This window comes from Canis aureus, chromosome 3 (assembly GCF_053574225.1).
Source record: "Canis aureus isolate CA01 chromosome 3, VMU_Caureus_v.1.0, whole genome shotgun sequence".
Taxonomy (NCBI): domain Eukaryota; kingdom Metazoa; phylum Chordata; class Mammalia; order Carnivora; family Canidae; genus Canis; species Canis aureus.
This window is the reverse complement of record NC_135613.1, coordinates 80,631,493-80,652,656: the sequence shown is the minus strand read 5'-3', so window position 1 is coordinate 80,652,656 and position 21,164 is coordinate 80,631,493. Positions and strand designations below refer to the sequence as shown.

The window sequence follows — 21,164 nt, the reverse complement described above, 5'->3', positions numbered from 1 at the left end:
GGTGGTTCTCATGTATTTCTGAGCCCTGCTCCCGGGGTTAAACATGGGCAGGGAGCTATGCATGTAGGATACCAAAAGAGATACCCCAGAAATACCCTTTCAGGCCAGGAGGACAGGGGCATTCCCGTGCCTGCAGGTGGGGCTCTGGTGGGATGCACAGAGCCGGGGCCTGGGCTCTAGCTGCAGGCTGCAGACCTGCTCAGCTTTCTGGGAGAGTATCAATTTCCCCGGCTGCCTCCAGCCCACCGTTTCACTTGTTAGCAGCAAATGTGAGAAATGAAAAGCATCTCAATGGGACCTCTAGGAGAACGTCTGGGATTCTCAAATATACTTTGAATGAAATGTTACTTCTTTTACAAGGCAAATAGTCCCCTCCACCACCTGTTTTGAAGAAATGTCTATAACAAAGCCACATTTCGAGAAACTATTAGATAGCTGATGATGGATTAAATCGGCTCTAATTTGAACATATTAAGAAGCCAAGCAGAGAAAATATTTTCACATTCTGTAGGTCAATTGAAACATTAGAAAAGTAAAATATTCTTTCAAACTGTTTTTCTTTTTTGAAGGTTTCACCCTGCACTCCCACCTAATGGGTAGGTGTGTGTGCATGTGTGTCTATGCGTCTGTGTGTGTGTGCGCACACACACACTTTGTTCCCGAGCATGCCTGCAGAGGGGAGCAGATATGTGAGGGGGAAGGACGTGAGTGAGTGGCTAGAAAGGGCGACCTGTGAGTAAGGCAGAGCTGGGTGGCTTCTTAGCTCCACTAGCTCATATTCCGAAACCAGTGAAGTTCTACTGCCATCTCGTGGCACCGTAACATGTTCACAAGAGGCACAGTGTGCTCAGATCCTTAAACGAAGTCCTGCAACATCCCAGTAGCCCACACAAAGGTGTTAACCTGCAGTGAGATTAGAGTAAGAAATAATCTTGCTTTTTTATTCAAAAAGATCATGTGCTTCACAACAATCTGGTTTCAAAACAACCTCAGATCTTAAGACTAAGGCTACCATGACATTTATTTTGCCATATTTAACAGTTTCACTTTGAAAAAGCCCCAATGGGAAAAATTACCTTTGAAACCCACTGGGACAGTCTCACATAAACTAGGATATTTCACAAGCAATAAAGTTCTGTCTTCAATATTCAATATTCAATATTTTCAATTTCATCCATGTCTTCAGGGTCGAGTTGCTTAATACTGCTGTCTAGAAGAAGGAAAGAGAATGGAACGAGTCTGAGCCCAGGGCCTAAATGGAATGTCATTCCACTCAACTCCGGATTCTCTTTAAGATTTTATTTATTTATTCAGGGAGAGACAGAAGGAGTAGCAGACTCCCTGCTGAGAAGGGAGCCCAACATGGGGCTCGATCCCAGGACCCTGAGATCATGACCTGAGCTGAAGGTAGTGGCTTAACTGACTTAGTCACCCAGGCACCCCTCAACTCTGAATTTCTGAAGACAGTGATATTTTGCAAATATGTGTTCCTGTGATCCGCTGCATGGAAAGCCTTAAGAGATGAACATTCTCGAGATCAGTTAAGGAAGAGATGGCATCAAAATAATCAAATAAGAATGACTAAAGTAACATCAAATGCACCAAATAATAGAACAGAGGTCTAGATACCCTGGGGCAGGAAATAGACCAGAGTGCAAGTGAGGGGAGCCTGGGAAGGGAGCCTGGCTGTGCTGGGAGGAATGAAGTGGGTGTGTGGGGGGTGAGTGTATGTGTAGGGGGTGTAGGAAGGCAATAGGGAGAGGGGTGAAGGCTCCTCCACTGTCACTTCTCAAAACGAGGTCATAACGCACTTACCATAGCAAGAGTTCTCTTTCCCTGCATCCCTCCTTGCTTCTCCTAACACAGAGGTGCTTAATCAACTTCCCTGCAGGGCCACAGACGTGCTACAGTCTGCAGACTTTTCAGAACTGTATTCCAAACTGCATACATGCACTTCTGTGCACCTCCCCAGGATAGTTTCCATTCTTCCCACAAAAGTTAAGTACCATTTCCCAAATAGGCGAAGATATATTCAGGGTCATTTTCGTGTTCCTCTTTCCCGGCTCCCCTGCCCTATCCATGGGTTTGGGGCATGGACTAATTTGAGAAGTGGACACCTCAGTTTAGGTCACGCTTCCAGTTTCCATCAGAGGGCAAGCTGCCAGTCCAAGAACCCCAGCAGGTTATCAGAGCCTGCCTTGTTTGGATGGGGGATGGAGGAAGGGACAAATGTAAATAAAAGAGGAAGCTGGGGACAATTTTATCATAAAGGACTTTATTACTTTGTTTAGGAAGGTGCTTTATAGGACGTGAAAAGCTGCCCCAGGTCCCACAATGGGCAATAACATAAACCTGAATTCTTAGTAATTCTGCTTGATTTTTAAATTGTTCCTTAGCCACACCCTATATGGATGATTTAACCAATGGTCTCACTTTAGGAACCCTGGCAGTGTGAATCAGAAGCCTCCTACTCCTTGGCTCCTGCCCCCGCCATGCTACCCTAAGCCTCTGGGTGCAAGGTTCGTGACACATGCCATCAGTGTCACCATCAGCAGGGTCCGCGGTTCCCACTGTGAAAGGTGCTACTTACTGAAGTGATCCTGGATCTTCATGAGCAGGGGCAGCTTATCCACTTCAATCATGTTGAAGGCCAGGCCCTTTTTCCCAAAGCGTCCTGTCCGCCCTATGCGGTGAAGGTAGGTCTCGTAGTCTGGCTCCTCTGCTTGGTTTACAGGGAGGTCAAAGTTCACAACAATCGTGACCTGCTTCACATCGATCCCTGGAAGAGGAGAGGTGCTGTAGGGTCCTGCACCTGGTTCCTTAGGACACACCTATTCACAAACCATATCTGCCAAGGAAACTGTCCTTAAAGCCACAATTTACCAGTAAAACCTGGCTTTACATCATGGAAGCGGATACCTTGGTCAGGCAGTTTGCTGGCACAGTATGCCTACAATGATAGATTTAAGAGTGTCAGTAGAAGCTAATTCCACAGAATCTAAATAGGTACAAAAGCTGTGTGTGTGCTGTGGACCCGGGCTCTCCCCAAGCCCATGGAGCCACTGCCTCCTCTCCACTCCTACTGTACTAAGCCCCCAGCAGGCCCCCGCTCTAGTGTCCTCTACCTTTCACAGGATCCCCCTCATCTCCATGCCCTGGCCATCATCCCACCCAGGTCTTTTTTTATGCCTTGCCTCACTGTTACAACAGCTTCCAGCTGGGCTTCCCTTCTCTCTTCTTCTGATCTCTCCAACCATAGTCACCATGGCAACGCTGAGAACACTGCTGTTGAGGACCCGACTGCCCCAGTGGCCCAGGATAAAGTACAAACAACTCCAGATTCCCATACTACCTGAAGTCTCATCTCTTCTACTCCTGACTCAAATCCAACACTAGTCTCACAGTAGTGCCATTTCGCAAGCAAACTGTCAATTCTTACCAAACTGGAATCCCTACCCTTCCTTCAGAACCTTTCATATCTACTGTCCGCTAGAAGACTTCGGAGATTCCCCGTGCTTCTGTCCCCCAGCATTAGAAAGTTGGGTCATAATCCTCGTCCTCCTTGGGAGTTCCTGGTGCCCTCTATCCTCCAAGGTCTACAGTCATACCACCCAATACGGTTAACTTTAATTCAAATTAAAAATTCATTTCCTCACTCACACTAGCCATGTTTCAAGTGTTGGCAGCCATATATGGCCAGTGGCTACCAACTGAACAGCACAGAGTAGAACGCTTCCATCAATGTGGAAAGTTCTATTGGACAGCACTGCTTCTGGACAGTCAAGCCTCTAGGCACTGAGCTCCAAGGGGCTGGAAACTCATCCTTTTTCAGGCTATTCTTCCATAGTGCTGAGCTCCACAAGCATGGCAGGTCCTCATTTCTATCTGCTGAACTAAGAATGAATTAGGAAACACGGTTTGAGTGTGGGGAGGTTCTAGGCAAGGGTACAGGAAGGATGACGAATGTAGGAAGGCCCATCTCTTGAAAAAAAGAATTTCTTCCTGCAAGTAGTCAACAGTTTTTGAAATTAAAAACACTTCAAGAGATGATCAACATTATCAGTCATTAGGGAACCTGAGTTTAAAAACCCCAAAAGATATCACACACATCTACTAGAATGGCTAGAATTAAAGAGTGACGATACCAATTGCTGGCAAGGATGCAGAGCAACTGGAACTTTCCTACACTGCTGATGGGAATAAAAAAACAGTAGCCACTTTGGAAGACAGTTTTACAGTTTCTTATGAAGCTAAACGTACATTTACCATATGACTCAGTCTACTCCAAGGTATTTATCCAAGAGAAATGAAACATGTCCATGAAAGACCTATACCTCAACGTTTACTACAACTTTATTCAAAATAGCCCCAAACTGTGAACATTACAAATATTCATCAACGAACTGGTGAACGGATGAACTAATTGTGGTACATCCATTCAAAGGAATACCACTTGGCAATAAAAAGGACTGAACTACTGGTATATGTCACACCACCGGTGAATTCAAAAGCCTATGTCAAGTTGAGTAAGTCGGACACAAAGGCTAACTACTGTATGATTTAATTTATATAGCATTCTGGAAGAGACAGAAATCTGATCAGGAGTTGCCAGGCATCAGATGATGAAAGGAAGAGGCTGGCTGCAAAAGAGCACGAGGAAGTTCTGGATGGAGAAGGAAGGGTTCTGTACTTTGATTATGGTGATAGTCTCATGACTATTTGTCAAAACTCACTGTATACTTAAAATCAGTGAGTTTTATCATCTGTAAATTATACTTCAATAAACTTGATTTTAAATGTGTGTGTAGACACACATGCACACACGCACACACATACCTCGAGCACAGACATTGGTTGTTATAAGAACTTTCTCTTTCCCATCCCGAAACCTCTGAATGATGGAGGCTCGCTGATCCACGGTCAGCTCTCCGCTTAACAAAGACACTTGGTGGCCGTCCTGCATCATCTCCACAGTCAACCACTTGGCATTTCGACGAGTCTACATGAAAACACAAAACCCAGCAGAACCCCGATGTTTATAGCAGCAATGTCCACAATAGCCAAACTGTGGAAGGAGCCTCGGTGTCCATCGAAAGATGAATGGATAAAGATGTGGTTTATGTATACAATGGAATATTACTCAGCCATTAGAAACGACAAATACCCACCATTTGCTTCAACGTGGATGGAACTGGAGGGTATTATGCTGAGTGAAGTAAGTCAGTCGGAGAAGGACAAACATTATATGTTCTCATTCATGTGGGGAATATAAATAATAGTGAAAGGAAATATAAGGGAAGGGAGAAGAAATGTGTGGGAAATATCAGAAAGGGAGACAGAACGTAAAGACTGCTAACTCTGGGAAACGAACTAGGGGTGGTAGAAGGGGAGGAGGGCGGGGGGTGGGAGTGAATGGGTAACGGGCACTGGGTGTTATTCTGTATGTTGGTAAATTGAACACCAATAAAAAATAAATTAACAAAACAAAACAAAAAAACCAGCAGAGCACCCCAAGTCAAAGCACACCGGGTATGTCTGCGATGCTCACATATGCAGGGTGGGAAAACCAGAAAGGGCTGCATGGGAGTTTAGCTTTCCCCCTCCCTCAAGTCCTAGAGATCCTTAGAACGGGCACCTCCTGTGCTCCTCCAGGTCATATCCTCTCAACCTGCAGGAGCTTTGGCTTCTCAGTCACGAAGCCGAAATAAAACACTCACCTCTCTCACATGGCAGCATGAGGATGAAACGGAATAACCACAGGCACTATAAGAGTGCTCATTTCTGCCCGGTGTCTTGTTCAAATCTTTACGTGCATTATGGTAATTGTGCTCAAGACAATTTAACAAATAGCTACCTCATTTCATTTAAAAAATTTAAAAAGTCCCAAACCCAACGCTTACAAAAAATGGGAGTCACTTGCTCAAGGTTTCATGGCAGATGCGAGCTTTCTTTCATTCTACACGTACATTTTCATTTCAGTGCCGTCCCTGTGCCAGCAGGTACCATTCTAGTGGGGCTACGAAAGTAAGACAGATGAGGTCCTGTGCTCACAGTGCTTGCAGTGTTCACGTGGTAGAGAGAAAATACAGCCAATGCGTGAACATGAAACACATCGGGAGAGCAAAAAAATATGCAAGTAAAAATAGGGCAATATTAATAGTGAGTGATAGAGTGGCTACTTTACTATAGTAAGGAACCAGACAAGAACATTCTGAATCTGACAAAGGGGATCTATAAAAACCCCACAATAAACATCTACCCATATGGGGAAGCGTCAGGAACAATCCTCCTAAACTAATGCCCTCTACTTAGCATCATCTTCAAGTCCTATTCCAGTACTTAATCTTTTCAGGTTCCATCCATAAAACACAGATTCATTTCCATCCTACATTGTTCTGAATATTAAATGCCCTCCTGTACACAACGTATTGGCAGGGTGCCTGGCCCTAAGGCCGTCCCCTCCCCTCCTGTGGCCAGGCCAAGTCCAGGCACAACAAGGACAGATCCTGGCTCCATTACCTGGCAGAAGATGATGGCCTGGCCGATGGTGATGCCACCGTAGATGTTGCACAGAGCCTGGTACTTGTCTTTCCTATTCTCACACAACACGTAATACTGTCGGATGTTGCTCAGGGTCAGCTCCTCCTTTCGTAACTTGATAACATTAGGGTCAGGAATGATTCGCTCTGCAAACTGCCACACAGAGTCCTCAAAGGTCGCTGAAAAGAGGAGCATCTGGCACTCAGAGGGTAAAGCTCTGTAGAGAGAAGGGAAGACGCCGTCAGCCACGGCTGTCCCTGTCGCCCTCCTCCGAGGCAGCTTCGAGCAGGTCCTGCCACTGTGACCAGGGGTCAGCGGGTGAGGTGCCGCCTGCAATGAGCTCTGCCTCTGTGCAAAGGGCCATGTGTCCTGCCTCCCTGACTCCCAGAACCAAGAACTTGCTGAATGTGGAGCTTAAGAGCTAAGTTTAGATATGTTTTTTGGAAGGTCTGGGGTGTTTCATGCCACTTTTAAGAGAGGCAGAAGCAGGAGTCATGAGTGTCAGTCTAGATACTCTTCATGGTATTTGTCTCACACGAAGTTAAACAGGAAGAAGGAAACAGGCTATTCAATGGCAGGTGTTGCATTTCTTGGGAGGAAAAGAACAGCCATACTATCTTTATTTGGAATGGGAAGGACCTGGATGGAAACAAAAGGGGAACCAAAGGGGAAAAGCTACTGCATGCAAAACTTGAGGTGGACCAAAACAAACACAGGGATGATTTACATAAAGTTTAAAAGTGGGCAAAATAAGTCTATGGAGCTAGCAGTCAGAACAGAGGCTAATCAATCGTGGAGAGAGTTGGGGCAGGGACTAGTGATAGGAAAGGAGCCGTAGGGGACCTCTGGAGAGCCAGTGATGTTCTATTTCTTGGTCTGGGCCATTATCACACCAACACAGTCTCTTTGAATTTTCACTCAGCTGTACACTTGTGATTCATGTATTTCTCTGAACATATTTTACATATAAATACATTTTAATTTAATTTTATTTCAGACAAAAATCACCACTTTTGGGAAGACGACAGAGCACCCAAAAGGTAAGTCATTAGTGCTGAAAGAGAGTGGGAGAGATCGTGGAGTGCGGCGACTCTCAGGCACTAACTACGCCAAGCTGGGGGGCGTGGATCATCTGGGGAGCTTTCCCAAGTAACAATCTGACAGACTTCTGGGCAAGTATGGTAGACTGTGACACACGTATGTACCTCCTCAGCTTCCCACATACAACTAATATGATAATAAAGAGAAAGATACAAACCCATAACAACATGGAAAAGAGGAGAGGAGAAAGTGGTGGATGAGGTATCTTATTATGTTTCTGGAAGATGGGAATGTGGATGATGCCCTCACGGAGTGCTACAGGTGGACATGGTGATGCAGAGGGTGGCTGAGCTGCAAAGACAGTGGCTTCCTCACAACCCCTGAGAGCTTTCAGAGCTGCAAGGACCAGGGCCCAGAGAAAGCAGGGGTGATGTGTTAGAAAAAACAAGGGAAATTATGCATTAGCTTGCTGCAGGGTGGTGAGGGGGGCTCTCTTGGCCATCCCCTGTATCACAGTCCTTCCTCTGGAAAAAGATGGTGCCAGGACTTGCATCCCAAGGCTTGCAGCATTTCATTTCTTTTTCTCTTTCTTTTTTCTTCCTTCTTTCCTTTCCTTTCCTTCCTTTTTTTTTTTTTTTTTTTTTAAAGATTTTACTCATTTATTCATGAGACACACACACACAGAGGCAGAGACATAGGCAGAGGGAGAAGCAGGCTCCCAGCAGGGAGCTCAACGCGGGATCACACCCTGAGCCAAAGGCAGACGCTCAGCCACTGAGCCAGCCAGGCATCCTGCACCATTTCATTTCAAAAAGACAACGTACACAGATTACACAAGGAAAGGAAACATGGGCTTGTTCTGCAGAACACTCTGGATTTTGAAGATCTCGTACAAGAAAAGAATATAAACCATTTCATTAAGAATTTTTCTGGTGATTAAACTGATTTAATCTTATTGAAATGCTATTTTTTGATTTATTGGCCTAAATAAAACATGAATTTCACCTGATTTTTAATGTGGCTATTAGGAAATTTAAAATTACACATGTGGTTTGCATTATATTTCTATGGGACGAGGTATGCCTGGGTGGCTCAGTGGTTTGAGTGTCTGCCTTCGGCTCGGGTCATGATCCCGCAGTCTCAGGATGGAGTCCCGCATCAAGCTCCCTGCATGGAGCCTGCTTCTCCCTCTGCCTATGTCTCTGCCTCTGTGTGTGTCTCTCATGAATAAATAAATAAATAAAATCCTAAAAAATATGTATTTTTCTATGGGACGAGACTATGATTTAATCTTTTTAAGCAAAAGGAAGAAAATCAACAATGGAGGGATGACCAACCAATATAGATGCTCTAATTATTACTTAATATTCTCTTGAGTAGAAAGCCCTTTTTGACTACTGGATCTTTCATGGAATTCTGAATCTTTCATTCTCGGTTATACATAAACTAACACTTATTGGTAAGGGGAGGTAAGAAGGAAATCTTACTTGATCTTTGGCCAAAATTACTTTAAATAGGAAGACTGGCTGAGCATGTGTATAAGGAGCAGATGAATCCCACCTTCATTCAGGCAGCTGAGCAGGTACAAGTAGGAGACTAGAGGTTTATTCTGTGCAGAAATCCCTTGGGGATACCAGCCTCAGAAGAAGGTGAAAGTAAAGCAGATCACTGAAAATAGGGAGTGAAAATATGTATATGAGAATATGCAGCCCAGCCCATTCCCTGGCCCTGTTCCCAAGAGGCCAGCAGCCAAGTGTATGTCTCCTAGGGATGAGATGAGAGACATTCCATAGTCCTAACAATCCGCAGGTAATGATCATCTTAGAGGGGAGCTGCCCAGGTCACAAGCCCCAGCCATGCACCTGGACCTGTCAATAAGCTTCTTGGGTACTGATACAGACTATGGAAGACTAGCCATGTATCACCAGATATGAGGGGGAAAGGTCCATCATAAGAGACAGAGACGTAGCAAACAAACAAAAGAAGAAACAGACAATTCAGAGCCAATGTTGAGAACAGAAAAGAATTTTAAATACTATAATTAACATCCTCAGAGAGACAACAGCAGCATATGGCATCCATAACAAGAAAAGGAAGTTACAGAGAAGAAACAGAGAAAGCCAGGACAACCCAGACAAGACCGAAAAGGCCAAATGTGTTATTTTAATGACAGACAGAAGGACACATTCAACTAGGTTAAAGAGATGAACACCAAAAACAGGGCAAAGTACTGCATGACGGGCCGAACTGAGTGCAAGGCACGGTGGGGAAGGAGACATGAAAAGCACATATGGAGACTGAACCTCCCAAAGTCAGGATGAGACAGGCAACATTTCCAAATTCCAAGTTTTTTTTCCTTTTTAAAGTACACAGAGCTCAGCTGGAAACAGTGGATGCTGAATTTGTTTCGCTGTAACACACAAATGGACATGCATCATTGCATTCTTCCCTTGACATCTCTAGGAAACTTAGTGAAGTTACATTTCCTGCATCAGTGTTTGCAAGCAGAATGTCCTGTGGGGGAACAAACGCAGACATTCTGACCTCAGATGTCTTACCATTGTCAGCAGTCAGTGTAGAGCTAATTCTGTAAGATCTTATCAATGATCACACTTTGTACACTATAGAGGATGATATGTCCGGTCACAGCAGCAAAAAAATATATTCCCCCCTATTTTTTAGGTACTTTGACTTGAAAAATGGAGCTCAAAATATCTTTGTGACTTCTAAGAAGTTTTAAGAAGACACCAAAAAATCTAAAACAGAAGACTGCTGATCTCATATCCAAATACAAACTAGCTTTTGCTCAACTGTCTGCACGTGCAGCACAGTGCAAATGCAGATTCCAGTCAGTCTGTACTTATCAAAGAAAATGAAAAGATCTTGCCAGTTAAATATCCCACATACTCTGTGCACAGCACTTCCAAAAGGTGAATCATGCTTAACTGTGACACTGAGCTTTCATTATCAGAGTTTTTGTTTACTTTTCAGTGTGCTCAAAACTTGCAGAGGCACTTAGTAAAATTTTTACCTGTATGGAAATGGAAGAAGAGAGTCACCTTGAACATCTGTCCATCAGATTATCATTGTTGAGGCCACAGAAAAGAGTTAAAATGCTGGCGGGTCATAAAATAGTATCTTCAAAGCAGAAGAAAGGATTATAGTAAAACAGAAATGATATGTTGTTTCTCCAAAATTGTGTGATAACCTGTGAAGATTCTTTCAGGGGTACAGACAAAAAGGATGGACTGCATGCCCTGAGCTTTCTGGTGCTACTGACAGGTTATATAACAAATGCTCATAGCAAAAAACAAAAAACAACTCATTTTTTTAAAGAAATAAGGCTGCTGCAAAACTCAAAAAATGTCACCAGAAAAGGGCAGTTCAGTTCAACAAGACCTTCTCATTCTTTTGCTAAACAATGTAACTTATTCAGAATCCATCTTTGATTTTACTGCTTAAATATACATTTTTAAGATTTTAGTTATTTCGGGAGAGAGGGCGAGAGCACACACAAGCAATGAACAGGGGACGGGGCAGAGGGAGAAGCAGACTCCCCACAGGAACAGGAAGCTGGACGCAGGGCTCAATCCCAGGGTCCAGGATCATGACCTGAGCCAAAGGCAGTGGCTTAACCAACGGAACCACCCAGGTGCTCCTGATTTCACAAGCTTAAATTGCTCCCATCCTTCACCGCCATTCCCCTGAGAACTGCAATAGTAGCTAAGGTACTTCAGAGCATTTAAAAATGATGGATGGACATTTTAGACGTGGACAATCTAAATGGTGGATTTATAGACATGAGGGATCTGAACAAACAGCTGGTCTACCAAATAAGCCTGAAGACAGAGCTGATGTGGACTTTTCTAGAAAGCTAGATACGAATTCTTGTGCATTTAAAAACCAACTGTTGCTAGTAAGTAAACTCTTAAATAGTCCATGCTTGAACACTTTTGTGAAGAGGACGTCACGCTGGACTAATACCAGGGGTAGCGTGAGCTTGCTAAGACCAGAGCTACAAGTCAAAATGAATTTTACATTGGAATGTATTGTTTTACTGACACATATAAAAAAAGAAGGCTGCAGTTATCACTGGAAGATGAAAGTGAAAGAGTAGAAACAGCCTACCTATGAGACAAAAAGAAATAGGTCACCACTGGTTTAGTCTTTAAACACAGGTAACACTGTTTAATTAGTCCTATTGTAGTCACATTCTCCTCATAAAAAGTCTTATATTTAAATATCTTAAGAATGTACAATGGCACAGAATACAATAATTTAAGATTAAAATAAATGCTGTTGAAGATGACATAAAACACTGTTATGTCTTTCTCATACATATTATCCATCTAATTAGTTGTACTAATAATTATGACTAATTGTCCCTATTAATCAGCTATTGTTTTGCTTAAGTAGTAGCATTTAGTAACAAAAAATATAGAATGATATAGAATTTTAAAGAAACATGTGTTTCCCATATTTTTATGTTAATAACATGTATATTTTATGTAAAAAAATGACTTGTTTTTTCTATATTATATTATCATATAGACTTTTTTTTTCTTTTGTCTGGCATGACTGTGTCCTGTTCTCTAAAATGTTGGTCACTGTAGGGAAAGAATAACCTAAAAAAATTTTCCCAGGTCTGACAGGAACAAGGTTGAAAAATGAACACAGTGGGACACCTGGGTGGCTCAGCGATTGAGTGTCTGCCTTTGGCCCAGGGTGTGATCCTGGGGTCCTGGGATCGAGTCCCGCATCGGGCTCCTGCGAGAAGCCTGCTTCTCTCTCTGCCTGTGTCTCTGCCTCTCTCTGTGTCTCTCATGAATATATAAATAAAATCTTTAAAAAAAAATGAACACAGTGAGTGCCCAATGTGTCTAGAACAATGGATGAGGAAAAAAAGGACCCAAACCAATACATATCACAGAGAAGTTTCAGAATACTGTGCAGAAGGAATATTCCAAAAGCTTCTAGAGAGAAAAAAAACAGATAACATACAAAAGTTGGGGGATCAGGATGACAGTAAACTTGTCAGCAAAGCAATGGAACAGAGAGTATTAATCAGACTATTTTAAAAATTTCTGTTTTCACCACTGACTCTGAATTTACTGGGAGAATTCTTTAACTTGGATTCCACATCCAATCAAAAGAGCAGATTACAGGCACAATGAAGACATTTTCAGACCTGTGGGAGATGGAAAATGAACTTCTTTTTAAAAAAAAATTTACGTATTTATTCATGAGAGAGACAGAGAGGAAGGGAGGCAGAGACACAGGCAGAGGGAGAAGCAGGCTCCATGCACCAGGAGCCCGACGTGGGATTCGATCCCGGGTCTCCAGGATCGCACCCTGGGCCAAAGGCAGGTGCCAAACCGCTGCACCACCCAGGGATCCCTCTCTAATGGCTTCTTAAAAAGAACATTAGGAAGTTCATTTTCAGGATGCCTGGGTGGTTCAGCAGTTTAGTGCCTGCCTTTGGCCCAGGGTGTGATCCTGAGTCCAGGGATCGAGTCCCACATCGGGCCCCTTGCATGGAGCCTGCTTCTCCCTCTGCCTGTGTCTCTGCCTCTCTCTCTCTCTGTGTGTGACTATCATAAATAAATAAAAATTAAAAAAAAGAAGCCATTAGAGAATACCCTCCTGAAGACCGAGTATACGGATAGTAAACCAATAAAAATGACCCTGAAAACAGGAGATTCCAAACTGTAAATGAGGGTCAGGAAGAACTATGGTGACAGCTTCACAACCAGTCCAGACTGAAATTGGAGCAAGCTTGCAAGAGTTTCAGGAAGAAAAAGAAATTGATGGAGTTTTTACATGTTTTTGCCTATATGGAGATATCACTGACCTATGACAATATGATGAAATAGGCAGAGAAAAATTAAAGATCCCTACCCAGTGATGCTAACCCAATGAAGGAAAATAGGCAGTTATTAATTTAAGGGGAAACAGCCATACAGAAACAAATATGGCTATGGTAATCTACTGCACAATAGTGAGCAATATTTATAATGCCCTAATGATAACAACGGTTATTGTAGCAACTCTTGTGATATGACCACAGAGAGGCAACAAAGGGGACAGGAAGGTGGGAGAGGGTGGAGGTACAAAACAGCTGGATTCCCACCTCCTATACTAGCAGTCAGACACAGGGACACATTAAAAAATAGCCATTTAAGGGTTTATATGAGCGTTAGTACCAAAACAGAGCAGTATTCTCTAGAAGATAGGGCAGAGGGGCCACTGTTCATTACAGTGGCCATTTCAGTACTATCTAGCTTTTTTTTTTTTTTTTTTAAAAAAAAAAGCTGTATTTGAGAGAGAGAGAGAGAGACAGCGCGCGTCCATGCACAAACACAACCCTAAGATCACAACCTGAGTCAAAACCACTGTGCCATCTAGGCATCCCTCAGTACTATTTGAATTTAACACTGAACATATGCTTTATTTAATGGTACGTGATGCAGATTCCTAGAGCCCACTCCCAGAAATTCTGAACCAGTGAGGTGGTAATCTGTAAATTTAAGACTCTTGGGTAATCCTGAGAGACGCTTGGGAAAACAATAGGATTTACCTGACAAATGAGACTTGACAAATGTCAGGACTCGTTCATGGGGCTCCTGATTCCAGGTTACTGTGTTCTCTATTCTCTACTCTCCAGCAGTTATCCTCACAATAGCCTGATGATTATCAGGCTTTAATAAACTCTCTTTAGACTTTTGCTCTTAACAGAAAAATTAGTGGCACAATTTGGTGCCGACCCACCACGTGGGTTCCATGTGAAGGCCTGTAGTGAAAACGAAAGCAGTCGGGCAAGATTACTAAGGTGGGAAAATGACAGCAATCTAAGGACCTGCGGAGCTGGTGAAACTACTGAACACCCAAGTTTGTTTTAAAGGCAAAGGAAGCCGGGAATTAAGTAGTGAAGACAATTGGGAGGAGACAAATGAAACTCCCCCTCCAGACTCAAGATCCAGGAAGGAAAAGGCTGAATGTGAAACTTACCTCTGAATACGAATGCTTTGATCTGAGAATCCTTGCGTGTCGATCATCACGTCCGCTTCATCCAGGACAAACACACGAATCTTAGTCAAATCAATTAATTTTCGCTTGAAACACCAATCCAGGACAGTCCCAGGAGTGCCAATTATAATCTGCTTGGTGACGTCGGTGCCTCTGGGAACTAGGGAGAAAAGGGTTCAAAGACTCCTTCAGATGCGAACAACCCTAACAGTCTACAATTCCAGGCCACGCAACACAGGACTCCTTAGGCGAAAGTATATTTCGTGATGATTTTCCAAGTGCAAACCCTAAAGGTCATTGCAAATTTTGATTTTGCAGAGCTTTTGGATAAATTCCCCAGTTTCCAGTTTAGAGTAAGAATAGTCCCGCCTATATGATTCTGCCCCACGGTCAGTTAAAAAGCTACCCTGCAGCAATCCCACTGCCCTACAGAAACACCGGCACAGTGGTAAAAAATCTACAAACTGTCCCCAAATGGAAAAAAGCAAAACTGTCTACCAAAAGGTTACATTAAATAGATTATGGAATACTATGAAGTTAGTCAAAACAAGGAGGTGGGACCATATGTGTGGACATGGAAAGATGTTCAAAACATGTATGTTTTTAGACACCATGAAAAAAAATGCTTCCATTGTCGTAAATGCTCTACAAAAACAAATATACGTATGTTCATCCATATGTGTGTGAACTGAAAAAAGGAAGCAAACAATGAAGGTCTGTGAATAAAACTAGTTATCCTTAGGGACGCCTGGTGGCTCAGTGATTGAGCACCTGCCTTTGGCTCAGGGCATGATCCGAGTCCCACATCGGGTTCCCTGCAGGGAGCCTGCTTCTCCCTCTGCCTGTGTCTCTGCCTCTCTCTCTCTGTGTCTCTCATGAATAAATAAATAAAATCTTAAAAAAAAAAAAACCTAGTTATCCTTGGAAATTGGTTTTTGGAGGACAAACAAGAACTTTGTTTCACTTTTACCTTCCCATCTTCCATGTTTTAAAGACTTTTTTTCTGCTACAGACATGTAATATTTTTATGAAAGCGTTAAAGAATACAAGCTGTTCTGCACAAAACAATTGAGCCTCAAAAAAAAAAAAAAAAGAATATACAAAAGCAGTGTCTTGCAAGATGTGGAAATGGTGTGACTAGCATTTACGGGATCCTTATTATGCACCAGGCATGTTTGCAGTGCTGCACCTGCATCAGTTCATTTAATTCCAATCTCAGCTCTTTGTACAGGTGCTGCTATAGCTCCCATTTTAGAGACAAGGAAGCCAAGAAGGTACAGAACATGCTTGGTGGTGGTGGAGTCAGGACTTAGAAAACCAGCCAGGCCTGGCTTACTGGTACATACTGTGATTCCCTCGAATGGCGTACATCACTTGAACATCCACACAGAATTTTCCCATCCGTTCGACCACACGACCAGTTTGCAAAGCCAGTTCATAAGTAGGAGCTAGGCAGAGGCACTGTGAGAGAGAAGGGGGAGGTCCCAAGGCTCACACAAGCCACCATGCACATCTGAAGTACAAGTAACATCTGTACAGGGAGACGCATGTGTGCAAAATTGGGAGACAGATTTTGGTTGAATGTGGTATTTTCGGTTGAACGTGATTTAGCACTTGATAGGTCTGAGGTGAACGCTGAGTATGGAGGGGAGAAGGGCTGAAGGATACAGAAATACCTTTTATATATTCCTTTCTAAAGAGTGATGAAGAACCACAGATCAAGTTTTTCTGTGGGAGACAGTGGGGTGCAGGGAGGCTGGGAATGCAGAAGAAAGGAAATGCAAGGCGCATCACCGCTTGAGTATCACCCCCATGACTTCCTGCCTGCTATTACAAGTCTGCCTGTTTCCAGAACACTCCCTGCTTGATCCAATCCACTACATCACCTCTGGCTGAACATTTCCTAAAACTGTTACTTCCATCCCCCTTTATCTGGTGGTTGCTGATAAATGAAGATGTTGATGGAAGAAACTGATAGATATGTAATGCATTTACGGGCTTCAATTAAAGATCTGTGATACAGAGGAGAGGAAAACACAGTTCAAGTGCTAACAATTGTTTCCACACACATTTCTCAACATGGGTTCAGGCACAGCTTTTCCAGAATTTTTATTCATGATATCAAACCCTGAATATATACGTCAGTGGACCTAAGAAGGCACACACTTTCGTACGCCCAGCATCATTCACACCCACAGCTTATCTTGCCGATCAAACTATAAGTTTCCCAAAAGAACCCTTGTTTTCCCCACAGCCAGGGGGTGGGTTCAATACTCAGGTAGTCAGCCTGTCAAACGAGTTGAGGAGTACAGTTTGGAGAATTAGGGAAAGAACGCCAGACACTTTCCATGAGTGGAAGCTAAGTCAAGAGAAGGGCAAGCGCAGCTCCAGTCCCTGCTCAGTCGCTCTCTGACATCTGTGATCCCATGTGAGACACTCCCCTCTCCAAGCCCCAGACTCCCCTCTGCTAAAGGAGGAGGTGGACTGGGTGATTCTCTCGTCCTAAAGGTATACAGCTACCACCAGTGAATGCTCACTTTAGGCCAAGCACAGTGTGAAAGAGGCACGTTATTTAATCTACGTGACAATCGTATGAGCCATTCATTCATTCAACAAGCCAGGCAATGTGCTGCTCAGAGTCAAGAAGGATCCACGCCTTTACAGATGTTATCCTTACAGACAGGGAAACAGAGATGGAAAGACCTACTAACTCACCTAACAATTCTACTAGGAAGTAGAGAGGCTGGGACTGGAACCAGTCAAACCATAAAGCCCGTGTTCCCGTCCCTGTCCCGTACTGCTGCCCAAAGCTCTGGTTTTATGAAGGAATCTCTATTCTAAATGCTATCATATCATGGCAGTAATATCGCCCATTACTAAAATAGCATTGGCATTGCAAACATTCCCCTTTCTCCCTCAGCCTTTCCTTACCTGTGGGAACAATTCCAAGGTATTAACTCTGCTTAGCATTGCCAAGACAAAAGCAGCTGTTTTTCCTGTTCCAGATTGGCTCTGAGCTATGAGGTTCTGGGGTCTGTAGAAGAGAAGAGACATCTGGGATAAACTGCATACAGGAAACTAAGAACCAAGTTGGAACAGCACTGCCCTGGAAACTCACGGGTGTGCCAGCATCATAGGGAGAGCCATTTCTTGGATTTTGGATGGTCTGTTAAATCCCATTGCATAGATCCCTTTTAATAACTCTTCCTTCCTATCAAAAAAAAAAAAAAAAAAGCAAACACTTAAAGCCTATGATTGGTCAGTAGCCTCAGAAATACAAACTAAAAGGGTGCATTTTTAAATTAAGCCACTTTGCAACTAAATTTCAAAAGTAATATTTAGAAAAATACAATTTTTCAAAAGTAATATTTAGAAATATACAATTTATACCTCGACTCCCAAGCACACACAATCATGGCTGTATGTATGGACCACTCCAATAATACGCTATGCTATAAGCCTATGCTGAGGACAGTAATAATAGCCTAACATTGAACTTTTGGTTGAACCAAAAAAAAGGAAAAACTCATCTGAAAGAAATGTATCAATTTGCCAGAAGAGTCTTATTTTCTATACAAGGAGAAAACTGAGATTTACTGTATAATCCTTTTTAAAAAAGATTTTAAAGTAATCTCTACACCTAACATGGGGCTCTGATTCATGAACCCCAGATCAAGAGTCCTATGCTCTTCCAATGGAGCCACCCAGATGCCCATACTGTTTAATTCTTTTTCATGAATGACAAACTTTGGTTCTTTAACAGCTATTTTCAGAGAAGACAGATTTCACTGAGGTAATTCTTACATCAATTCTGTGTAGAAGTGGAAGACACATTACTACCTCATCCTATGAGCCAATTTTTTTTTTTTTTTTTTTTTAGAGAGAGAACAAGTGGGTGCCAGATGGGGGGTGGGTAGGGGCAGAGCAGGAGAGAGAAAATCTTAAGCAGGCTCCATGCCCAACAGAGATCCGAACTCAGGGCTCAATCTCACAAGGCTGAGATCCCAACCTGAGCTGAAACCAAGAGCTGGACACTTAACTGACTGAGCCCTGACACACCCCTGAGCCATCAGTTTTAAACACATCTTTCCTGGTGTCTCATGGTAGATGACAGGAAGATAAAATGAAGTAGGCTGGAACACTTCCACCTTCAATGACATACACGCACATTTTGCATTTGCTTAATTGGCAGATTACTGGCAGCCAACTGTTAATCATAGGTAGGCTTCTCCTTCCACCTAGAACAGTTTGGGGCATTGGGATTTTGGATTTCTCCCCTTTACATAAGTCCCTATCAGTAACTCTTCCTGTTAAAATACATTTCCTTAATGTGAGTTGACAGATACCTAGGAAATGCAAACCCATTTGGGAAAGTTATTCATTTGAATACCATCTGAAATAAAACATAATTAGGAGGATAACAGCTTATAACTTATCTACAGTGAGGGATGGAGGATATGTGGTCCATTGACGTCCCTGCATCTGTATTATGGTATGGAGAATAGCAACACGGCTCTGTCGAGCTTAGCTAGCCCCCTTAGCACAGCAAGATTAAAATATTTTACTTTCAAGATGTTCTCCATTTACTGCACACTCAGGTATCCTAATGCTCCTTTTTGAGTTACATTTCAATTGCATGCAAAATGTGCACATTTCATTTTAATACTGCTTATTAGAACATGAAGAGGATTCTGAGGGTTTTTATTATTTAGCAGATTGTTCTGTACCATTCCTTCTGGCATTTTCCCAACATTAAATGAGTAAAAAATACTCACAGCCGCAGCTCTTCAAATGTTTTTACTGAGTAGAGTGGAGAGCTGGGATCCTTTTGTAAGACTTCAACTCGGTGACTGGATTCTACTAAGGACTGCCGGATTAACTTGTTTAAGAGTGAATTAGCTGCCAAATCCACTAGAAAAGCAAAAATAATAATAATAAAAAGGATATATTGTAGGAGAAAAATCCAGCCTTCTAAGTGATATCTAATAAATCGCTCCTTCCCGTTCAGAGATTGTGTATCAAGCAACTGCTCCTACTCTCATCTTCTAAAAGAAGGTTCTAGAAAGAATGACTTAACACCGACAATTCCTTTTTTACCCGAGAATCCAGTTTCTTATGCTCTGCAGCTGCACCAACCTCTGACCTTAAGCAAGCCTACATCTATCACCACCAGGCCTAATTTTTCCTTGCCCGCTGAAAACTCTTAACCCATTCCTGCACATTCCATATCAACTTCCCCTACAGAAATATGGCCTTACTCCTAATTTTTGTATTTCTCTGATAGTCACTATTTATAAAGAAAATAGAAGAAAAAAACAGCTCTTTTCCAACCGAGATTATATGATTCACCCACACTGTAAAAATCATGATACAGAGGGCTAGGTGCATGCAAATAAATGTATCTCCTACCTACATCGTCTTCATCATCTTCTTCCGTGTTATTAATTGAACCATCTAAAAGGATGGAAGAGAAACAGTAAGTACCGAACAAGACAAGTAAAGTGCATGACCCCAAAACCCTCACTGACTCCTCGGTGTGCAAGGGGCATCCAGGGGAAAGCATGGGATAAAACAACAGGCAGGTCGCGGAGGGCCTTGGCAGTTAAATTAATGGGAGCCGGAGGCGTTTGGGTTGCCAGGGCCCCGAGGAGAGCGATGCTTTTTTTAATTAACGGAGGCCCATCTGCTTTATCCAAGAGCACTCACCTACGTTCGGGACCGTAGTGGTCTTAATACCCCGAAGGTTCTTCCGGGGATGGATGAGGTTTGAGAACTATCGAAAGACACAAATTTCAGCCGGGGTTAGGAAGCCAGCCAGCCAGCAGCCCATGCTCCCCCCGGGGCAGGGAGGGTCCCACCCCAATGCTCTTTGCCTCTGCGGGGTCAGCTACGGATTCCGACACCGGAGTCTTTTCAGGACGAGGTCACCTCTGTGAATCGTGCTAAAATCGAAGGAGGCTTTCCGCCGCCCCTGTACCTTAGGGCTCCTCTAATCTAAACGTGGCCAGTCCTGGGGGGGGGGGGGGCGCGGGGTCACGGCCCGAGCCAGGGCAGGTGGGCGGCAGCGCGCGGTGGTGGGTAAGCGGGAAGGAGCCGAGGCTCAATGGTCAAACGGGGAGAGCGGAAAAAACTCCAAGGTCTAGTTGGGGCTACCAGCGGCTCGGCCTCCCGGGACTCCTAGGGGTCTTCGTCTCGCGAGTCTCGGGGTCTCCTGCCCGGGCCCTGCCCGAGTCGCGCCGCGTCTCCCCTCCACCGCTCGACACCCCGCTCCACACGCCGGCGGGGCTCCCCCCGCCCCCCCCCCCGAGTGCGGCCCTGGCCCCCGCCCGCTTGCCCTCCCCGGCTCAGCGGCGGTTACATGGCTGCTCAGCCGCTCGCTCTCCGCCGCCCCGGCGTCGCCTCCCCAAAGTAACGACGCCATAGCCGCGCTCGCAGCTCCCGCCCCCGGCACGTGCGCCCTCCCCCGGCACGAGGCCGTGCCCGGCCGCAGCGCGCGGCCAATGGGCTTCCTCCGGGGGCGGGCCGACGCGCCCTCGACCTGCCGCGGCGCGGCGCGC

General features: G+C 44.0%; 1 protein-coding gene across 1 annotated transcript; it reads right to left on the bottom strand.

The window, feature by feature from the left end:
• Nucleotides 1-914: 914 nt before the first annotated feature.
• On the bottom strand, nucleotides 915-21,070 carry DDX25 (DEAD-box helicase 25). Its single transcript, XM_077894090.1, has 12 exons — nucleotides 20,966-21,070; nucleotides 20,314-20,380; nucleotides 20,017-20,061; nucleotides 19,383-19,518; nucleotides 17,726-17,818; nucleotides 17,539-17,641; nucleotides 15,954-16,068; nucleotides 14,590-14,767; nucleotides 6,520-6,757; nucleotides 4,837-4,999; nucleotides 2,591-2,779; nucleotides 915-1,210 (listed from the first exon to the last, which is right to left on the bottom strand). Exons 1-12 carry the CDS (start codon nucleotides 21,026-21,028, stop codon nucleotides 1,149-1,151), a joined length of 1,452 nt encoding a protein of 483 aa, XP_077750216.1. The 5' UTR covers nucleotides 21,029-21,070; the 3' UTR covers nucleotides 915-1,148.
• Nucleotides 21,071-21,164: the final 94 nt, after the last annotated feature.

Bases quoted from the DNA above. Each gene is read 5' to 3' on its own strand.
- DDX25 (XM_077894090.1), bottom strand. From the start codon at position 21,028: ATGGCGTCGTTACTTTGGGGAGGCGACGCCGGGGCGGCGGAGAGCGAG. The intron at 17,819-19,382 runs GTGAGTATTTTT...TTTTTTTGATAG, and splicing joins ACATTTGAAGAGCTGCGGCT to GAAGGAAGAGTTATTAAAAG. The intron at 1,211-2,590 runs GTAAGTAGCACC...TCCTTCTTCTAG, and splicing joins GAAGATCCAGGATCACTTCA to ACAGCAGTATTAAGCAACTC.